Here is a 9,988-nt window from a genome sequence, read left to right on the forward strand (position 1 = left end):
ATTTAGTGGCAGAAACAAGCTGTCATACAGATTCATTCATGAATGAAACAATGTGTTGAAATTAATTGTATTAACTAATTAACTTTAAGCACCATTTATAAGGCTCAATCGACGTCACCTGAGTACTGCTGAAGCTGATGTTTCACTTCATGGAGATCAATGGCATTGATTCAGTGCTGATGCCAGTCATGGGAAATCCCCTTAAACTTTGAAAGGAACAAAGATATCGCTTTCATCTTCTGACAACTGATCTTCTTCACGAATATATGACTCGACCTGAAGAAGGACAGACGCAGGTAATCACTAAGTCATAAGTATGATTTTTTTATTGTCATAATTTCAACTTTTTTATGTCATAGTTATGACATAACTATTATGATTTACCAAAGCATGATTTTTTTTCTTATGTGGTGGAAATGGGCTTTCAAATAGTTTATTTTATTAAGTTATTGCTGGAATTAACACTGCTCTGTCAATCTTGTTTAATTTTTATTCAAGGGATTTTTAAGTTTTCATGAGTATTAGTACTAAAACTGAAGCAAAAATATTTAAGTTTGTTCCATTTTGTGTGTGTTCCCAGAATAGCTGTGCATTCATGGAGGGATTCTGGGACACTGCCTCAGATCTCGTCTCCTGCACCAACCAGACCAACAGCACCAACTCCAGCACAACGGTGGGCGTCATCCTGTTTCCTTATTATCAGCATTCACTGCCGACGGCCGCGCTGTTCACACTGGCGTATCTGTTCATCTTCCTGCTGTGCCTGATGGGAAACGGTCTGGTTTGTGTGATAGTCCTGAGGAACCGGCACATGAGAACTGTGACCAACATCTTCATCCTGAATCTGGCTGTCAGCGACCTGCTGGTCGGGATCTTTTGCATTCCCACGACATTAGTAGACAACCTCATCACAGGTGAGAGATCACGAGAGAAACGTAGAGATTGTAAAATATAGTTTCTGAAATGTGAATGATATAAAGGGCAGGGCCTGGTTGAGTTAGTTAGTAGTGTGTTGAAACTGGCGGTTATGGTAAGGGGCGGGACATTTCCCAAACACCAATCACAACACACTGCTCCAGCCGACCAATCAGAGCACATTGTGCTTTTCAGAAGGAGTTAAGGTAAAGGGCTCCTTTATCTAAACCTCTCTACTTAATCTCCTTCCAGTCTGTGTGGGGAAACTGTGACCATGATTCCTTTGATTATTGGGCTGAAAGTCACCCAAGCAGGTTTACGTTATGTCGACACCTCAGTGTCAAAATCATTACCGTTTCATCTAAAATATTGAAGATAGAGAGCAGCACCACAGAACTCTGTCTATCTGAAATCATGCTGAGCGAGAGTCTGCATTTTCATGTTTGCATTTCATATCAACACCTCAGCAAGGCAGAGTTTTTCTCCTATCTACTTCCTGCTGTGATGTAGTTGGCGTGTCTGTTAGAGTGTGTTTTACTGTGTTTGTTAACAGATGTTAGGTCTACTATTATAAAATTATTCTGTAACACTTCACAATCAGGTTCATTAGTTAACACAAACTAAAAATGAACTGCAGCATTTATTAATCTTTGTTAATAATGTTAATTTCAACATTTACTAATACATAATTAACCCTTGTGCGGTCTTCGTTTGGGAAGTACACTCAGGGTCTTTAAGGGTCTCCAGGCAACAAAATGTAATTTTGTAACAAAATAATTGTTTTTTAAAAAACAAATATGATTTTACTGTTTATTAATGGTTTTACTTCATATTTGTGTCGGTTTTGGAGGATTTATCATATCTTTTAAATTTATATAAATAAATAAATATTTTTTTAAATAGGTTTTTATACAAAAACAGCTTTTTATGTAAAAATCACTTTATAAAAGACCCACATTTTTAACTTTCATTCATGGGATCACATGGATAATTTGACATGGTTTAGTGTGAGATTTTTGCCCATCTTTTGGAAAATGCAGTTTTAAAAGTAAAAAATGATCACTTTATCCAGCAGATGCTGCAGAGCTCCACTATTTGCTGTTTGACTGACTGAAAGACATCTTTACACAAGTATTTTCAGCTGGATTCATATCTAAATATTATGAAATCACAATTATAAAAATAAAAGCTACTTTTTGTCAAAATTTAGCATTTTTTTGTACTGAAAAAAAAAAAAAGTTTTTCAAAAATGTTCATTTTGAGGATGAATTTTGTCCATTTTCTAAGTGGAGTCTCATCATAATGTAGCAATATTAAAAAACTGATAAACTGATAAACTTTGACAAAAAGTATCTTTTATTGTTATAATTGTGATTTCATAATATTTAGATATGAATCCAGCTGAAAATACTTGTGTAAAGATGTCTTTCAGTCAGTCAAACAGCAAATAGTGGAGCTCTGCAGCATCTGCTGGATAAAGTGATCAATTTTTACTTTTAAAACTGCATTTTCCAAAAGATGAACAAAAATCTCACACTAAACCATGTCAAATTATCCATGTGATCCCCGTGAATGAAAGTTAGAAATGTGGGTCTTTTATAAAGTGAATTTTACACAAAAAGCTGTTTTTGTATATAAATAAATAATTTGTATATAAATAAATAAACAAAATATTTGTTTATTTATTTATATAAATGTAAAAGATATGATAAATCCTCCAAAAACTACACAAATGTCGAGTAAAAACATTAATAAACAGTAAAATTACATTTGGTTAAAAAAAAAAAAAAAAAAAATATATATATATATATATATATATATATATATATATATATATATATATATATATATTTTTTTTTTTTTTTTTTACAAAATTACATTTTGTTGCCCGGGTCTCTGGAGACCTCAAATACCCTGAGTGTGATTTTTTTTTTTTTTTTTTTTTTTTTTGCTACACTAACATAAAAACAAGATATCACTCCATTTTTTATTTGTAGATCTAGAAAGTGTGAACAACTGTACAGTTTCATGTCATTTGGACAAAGAGTCGTTTGGGGTCTTAAAACAACCCTATATGGGTTAAAATCAAGAGTTGTATTTTTTAACATTAGTTAATGCACTGTGAAGTAACATCAACAAACTGTGAACAGCTGTATTTTTATTGTCTAATGTTAACAGAGATTAACAAGTACAGTAACAAATGTTTTGCTCATTATTATTTTATTTTAACTAATGTTAATAAATGAACCTTATTTTAAAGTATTACCAATTATTCCTCATCCAGATAAAGCATATCAATAAAATAATTAATTCTTGGCGTCCTTAAAATACTTTACACAAATTGGGGGGGGTTATTTTTTTATTTAAATCTGATCCTTGGCATGTGAAAATCTTTTCACTTTAAAATGTCTGAGAAATGGAAAATTCGTATGATTTAACCAAATGTTACAAGCCTATTTAAAACTGTTCAAACAACCTAATGTTCTTTATTTGAACATAAACATAAATATGTCTTTATTATTCTTTAAATTCTTTACAGCCATGTTCAAATGAACCAAATAAGTAATAATAATAATAAAATCAACATGTAAACTCTGTCTATCCCTCCGTCGATCGTCTGCAGCCATGATTTGATTTTTTAACAACTCGAGGATCTTCCTGCCATTCGTTGATGAAAGTGTTCACTAGTTGACATAAAAGCTCACTGTGTGCTCTAATCTCCCGACATCCATTGATGAGAGTGTTCACTTCTTGATGTAATAGCTCATTCTGTGCTCTTAAAGCAATCATGTGTTCCAGGATCAGGTCAGTGTTTTGCCCCTCATTCTTGTAGGCGTCTTGTCTGGAAGGTAATGCATCACGATCTGAAGCAGACACATGAGCGATGTTCTCCGGACCGTGGTTTACTGTTTGAGGTGCATCAGAAACGCTCCTTACACTCGTCATCGCATCATCCCAGAGCTCTGCATTATCCACGCTTGGCACAACTGGACATTTTTTATTGTCCTTTTTTTAGGCTAGCTAGATATCAGCCTGTTAGCATTGTTTGAAAATATCGTCATTCGGTGTAACCAAAAGTGTCATTCGGTAAAACCGAAATTTTTGTTAAACCGAATGACTTTTTTGGTGACAAATTTTGTCCATCTTGTAAAAAATGACAAAAAGCAGTGTTAATTTGATTATAAAAACACATAATCTCGATGTTAACACTTAATAAAACCTCAATCTCCATTGTTTTTCACTTTTAAAAGCCTTATTATCAATGACCCATTTATGTTTATTTTAAAATGAAAAACATTCATTTTAAATAGGGATATAACAATTTATAATGTGAAATCATAAGACTTTTCATTTTTACTCAGATTTACTCATATTTGTGTATAGTACTTTAAAGGGCTTGTTCCAAACCAAACAAAGAAATTCATACAGGTTTGGAAGAGGTTTTCATACATGATGACAGAATTTTCATTTTTGAGTGAACTAGCCCTTTAGGGACCCCAAGAATGAATTATTTTATTAATATTCTTCATTGGACAAGGAATAATTTTATAAATGTCTCAGTAGACCTAAAGTCTGCAGCGTGATTGTTCACAAACACACTCCAACAGACACGCCAACTACATCACAGCAGGAAGTAGATAGGAGAAAAACTCGGGCCTTGCTGAGGTTTTGATCTGAAATGCAAACATGAGAATGCAGACTCTCGCTCAGCATGATTTCAGATAGACAGAGTTCTGTGGTGCTGCTCTCTATCTTCAATATTTTAAATGAAACGGTAATGATTTTGACACTGAGGTGTCGACATAACATAAACTTGCTTGGGTGACTTTCAGCCCAATAATCAAAGGAATCATGGCCACAGTTTCCCCCAACAGACTGGAAGGAGCCAGAAGAGGAGAAATCTTTGGTGAGATATAACCCACGTAAATACACCCATATATCTAACTATAAATCCATCTAACCCTAAATCTGATTGACACTCGATGACCTGCCAATCTGTGACACTGAGTTATAAATCAAACCATAAAACAGTCTTTGACAGCCACTGGTCTATCAATCAGGGGTGACAGACTCATAAATTCACCCATAAAACATATTTGACAACCACTGACCAGTCAGTTTGAGTGACAGGTGGACATAAATTATGGTCATAAATCATCATTCTGACACATGTGGTGTATTACAAAACTTCTCACGCAATCACGTATCATTTATGCAAAGATATGGTGCCCGCAGATATCGTCAATGAAGCTGGCTTCTAAAAAATATAGCATGAGAATTTCATCTGTATCATCTCAGGGAGCTTTTATTATTTTTTATGTATGCGCAATAAGATTCAAACATTTTTCATAGTTTCTGTGTAGACAAGCATAGGGCTGGGTATTGACACAATTTTCATGATTCGATTCGATTACTATTCACGTGCTTTTGATTCGATTCAATATCGATTATTTTGGATGTAGTATTTCAGTTTCAGCACATGGCAAATTTTCTAGAATAATAAAATCTCTCAACTAATGCTGTAAACTACACATGAGAGTCAGCTGGTGCTACTATAATAATATTGAAGGTTAAATTAACTTATTTATATACAAACACTTAAATTACACTCAATGATGTTTTTATTATAAATAAAGTTTAGAATTACATAATCATATTTCTACTCCAGTTCGTTTTTTTGAAATATAAACATTTAAATCGCGGCATAACTGATTTATTCAAACATGCATTAAATATTAAAGAACATTAAAGATTATAATGAATATGTAACTGTGCATAGCTATGTTTATCAGAATGCTGCTTTCTAGAGTCAGTTTTCTAGCTGACTAATGAGTTTATGGTCACTGAATGTGTGTTTCTGAGGTAAATGTGACGTCACGTGACATTGAAGCTGTTTTATTGACGTCTTTCCGGGGTTGAAGCACTGATTGAGCAATTACACGAGACATGATACGGATTTCAGTAAGTTGTACTGTATATTTTAACATACCTTCAGATGTTCATGTTTATTTCGCTGTAACTGGTATTAAAGCGGAGGAGAGGATGATCACATGCTTCTCTTTAACTGAGGCGCTAAAGCGATCCGTCACGCCACATTAAACAGCGCCAAAACTGTATTTATTTTCTGAATCTCATAATAAGATGGACGTCATTTGAAATCTGAGACTTTGCTTCATATCAAAAGTAACAAAGATTATTGTGATTTATTGGATGGGAGGAGCTACATATTCTGCTCATTCATCAACTGAAAACAGACTAGTCTAATCGATTCTTGGGATTTAAGAATCAATATCGGTTTGTAAAAATGAGAATCAATTAAAATCGAGAAATCAATATTTTTTTACCCAGCCCTAGACGAGCAACTGTTGGAAAATCCTTCAAATGTATCCGGATTAATGTCTTTAACCTGATCATGTTTTTGTCTCCATCAGGTTGGCCTTTCAGCAACACGATATGCAAACTGAGTGGTCTGGTACAAGGAATGTCAGTCTGTGCGTCTGTTTTCACATTAGTTGCTATTGCTGTGGACAGGTAAGTGTTAATAATTTTGAAAATGAAATGAAATAAAATAACCAATAAGGGAAATAATAGAGCAGTGGTGTTGTCAAGTGATTTAATATGTTAAAAAATGAACTAATTAATTGATTAATCACACCTAACATTGATATTTTAATGTATTTTTATATTTAAAAAAATTCTCATTGAATATCCAAATCAACACAATGACGATTTATTTTAAATATTTGTTTAATGGCATCTTTTTACTGTATACTATGAAGGTCAGTATAACCAATACTGCTACTGATGTCTCTATTAATGGATTTACTTCCCCCAGTTTCTTGGGATGAAATGAGTAATTATGGCTATTCAACATTACAGTATAATTGAATTCCAAATGCCATCAAAATGCCATCATTTGTAACAGTTAGTAGGCTTTAAAATATGACTTTTAATTTAAGTGAGCTTAAAACAACCTTTACACAAACCTGTAATAATAAATGTCACCATTAGCTATTCCTTTAATATAGCAGGCCTAAAAATATGTATAATATAAAAATAAAATAAGGCTTAATTTTAGAGAATGTTTTGTGTATATACAGTATATATAATACTGCAATATTTTCATGGGTGAATCATCAAAGCTCACCCAAAAAAGCTCAAGTGCAATGTAATTGTATGTTTAAGTTTGCTCTGCTGGGATTATTGTGATTCATATATAAATAATTTTGAGCTCTAGAAAACATTACATCAGGGTTAATGACCCCATATGTGTTTTCTCCTCATCTGAAACTCAGGTTTCGCTGCATCGTTTACCCGTTCAAGCCCAAACTTACGCTCTTTGTCGCGAAGGTATCGATAGGGACGATCTGGCTGCTCGCGCTCACCATAATGTTTCCCTCAGTGTTAATGTTGACCGTTGAGCAAGAAAAAGATCATTTCATGGTTCACGGTGACAACCGCACGTACCCGCTGTACTCCTGCTACGAGACCTGGCCTGACCCAGAGATGAGGAAGGTGTACACGACGGTCCTGTTCGTGCACATATACGTGATTCCCCTGGCGCTCATCATGCTCATGTACGGCCGCATCGGGGCCAAGCTGTACACCACAGCCGTCCTGGCCAGCGCCGAGCAGCACGACATTCCTTCGCAGGAGAAATGTCCTGCGTCTCAGAGGAAGATTCGAGTGATAAAGATGCTGATTGTGGTGGCCCTGCTGTTCATGCTGTCCTGGCTGCCGCTGTGGACGCTCATGCTGCTGACTGATTACGCCCGTCCAGACGAGGACAGTCTGGAGCTTCTGACCAGCTATGTTTTCCCTCTCTCTCACTGGCTGGCCTTCTCCAATTCCAGCGTCAATCCCATTATCTACGGCTACTTCAACGAGAACTTTAAGAGAGGCTTCCAGGCTGCGTGTCAGCAGCAGGCTTGTTGCCGTAGCCAAAAGAAGAGGAGATTCAGCATTAAACAGCCCAGAGTTGGAAATCACGGCTGTAGCCCATTGAATACGGCTGTTAGCGGCAATCCACTCAGTCTGGGAACACGGACGAACCAGATCTTCACCGAGAGCGACCTTACAGGCTGCGTTCGCCTGGAGCTCGAGCACAGGAGCGTGTCGATGGACACCAAGGCCGAAGGAGGAAATGGCGGCATGTCTATTAAAAGGGAAATTCACTTTCAAGAGATTGAGAAAGCAGGAGGTAAAATATATAATGCCTGGGAGCTTTGAAACCACATCAGACTGATGCATCAGTTTGATCGGCTGACAATTATTGGCCGTGTCTATTGACTGACACGACAGTGGATTAAAAAACTGTCAGCGTCTACATTAACCCAGATACATTCAAAAATGCATCTTGGCCTTTGGCCTTCCATCCACACTGAAGCTATTTTGCCATATTTAGGTACGTAGGTATTTGAAAACAATGACGTATTTTGGTAAAGTTTGGTAATGTGATGCATATTGTACCCATAGATATTTACACTCTTTAGAAAAAAGGTTCAGTGGGGTTCTATACAGAACTCTAGGGTTCTTGACTCAATTATAACGAACCATTCAGTGGGGTTCTATATAGAACTATAGGGTTCTTGACTTAATTTAAAAGAACTCTTCAGTGGGGTTCTATATAGAACTCTAGGGTTCTTGACTCAATTTTAAAGAACTCTTCAGTGGGGTTCTATATAGAACTCTAGGGTTCTTGACTCAATTTAAAAGAACACTTCAGTGGAGTTCTATATAGAACTCTAGGGTTCTTGACTCAATTTTAAAGAACTCTTCAGTCGGGTTCTATATAGAACTCTAGGGTTCTTGACTCAATTTTAAAGAACTCTTCAGTGGGGTTCTATATAGAACTCTAGGGTTCTTGACTCAATTTAAAAGAACACTTCAGTGGAGTTCTATATAGAACTCTAGGGTTCTTGACTCTATTTTAAAGAACCCTTCAGTGGAGTTCTATATAGAACTCTAGGGTTCTTGACTCTATTTTAAAGAACCCTTCAGTGGGGTTCTATATAGAATTCTAGGGTTCTTGACTTAATTTTAAAGAACTCTTCAGTGGGGTTCTATATAGAACTCTAGGGTTCTTGACTCGATTTTAAAGAACCCTTCAGTGGGGTTCTATATAGAACTCTAGGGTTCTTGACTCTATTTTAAAGAACCCTTCAGTGGAGTTCTATATAGAACTCTAGGGTTCTTGACTCTATTTTAAAGAACCCTTCAGTGGGGTTCTATATAGAATTCTAGGGTTCTTGACTTAATTTTAAAGAACTCTTCAGTCGGGTTCTATATAGAACTCTAGGGTTCTTGACTCAATTTTAAAGAACTCTTCAGTCGGGTTCTATATAGAACTCTAGGGTTCTTGACTCAATTTTAAAGAACTCTTCAGTGGGGTTCTATATAGAACTCTAGGGTTCTTGACTCAATTTAAAAGAACACTTCAGTGGAGTTCTATATAGAACTCTAGGGTTCTTGACTCTATTTTAAAGAACCCTTCAGTGGAGTTCTATATAGAACTCTAGGGTTCTTGACTCTATTTTAAAGAACCCTTCAGTGGGGTTCTATATAGAATTCTAGGGTTCTTGACTTAATTTTAAAGAACTCTTCAGTGGGGTTCTATATAGAACTCTAGGGTTCTTGACTCATTTTTAAGAACCCTTCAGTGGAGTTCTATATAGAACTCTAGGGTTCTTGACTCAATTTTAAAGAACTCTTCAGTGGGGTTCTATATAGAACTCTAGGGTTCTTGACTTAATTTTAAAGAACTCTTCAGTGGGGTTCTATATAGAACTCTAGGGTTCTTGACTCGATTTAAAAGAACACTTCAGTCGGGTTCTATATAGAACTCTAGGGTTCTTGACTCGATTTTAAAGAACCCTTCAGTGGAGTTCTATATAGAACTCTAGGGTTCTTGACTCAATTTTAAAGAACTCTTCAGTGGGGTTCTATATAGAACTCTAGGGTTCTTGACTCAATGTTAAAGAACTCTTCAGTGGGGTTCTATATAGAACTCTAGGGTTCTTGACTCAATTTTAAAGAACTCTTCAGTCGGGTTCTATATAGAACTCTAGGGTTC

The 9,988-nt window shown here is 35.7% G+C and overlaps 1 protein-coding gene across 1 annotated transcript; it reads left to right on the plus strand.

Moving 5' to 3' along the window:
• Positions 1-266: 266 nt before the first annotated feature.
• On the plus strand, positions 267-8,145 carry npffr1l3 (neuropeptide FF receptor 1 like 3). Its single transcript, XM_067397042.1, has 4 exons — positions 267-296; positions 581-914; positions 6,348-6,447; positions 7,212-8,145. Exons 1-4 carry the CDS (start codon positions 267-269, stop codon positions 8,143-8,145), a joined length of 1,398 nt encoding a protein of 465 aa, XP_067253143.1.
• Positions 8,146-9,988: the final 1,843 nt, after the last annotated feature.

This window comes from Chanodichthys erythropterus, chromosome 10 (genome assembly GCF_024489055.1).
Source record: "Chanodichthys erythropterus isolate Z2021 chromosome 10, ASM2448905v1, whole genome shotgun sequence".
NCBI classification, from domain to species: domain Eukaryota; kingdom Metazoa; phylum Chordata; class Actinopteri; order Cypriniformes; family Xenocyprididae; genus Chanodichthys; species Chanodichthys erythropterus.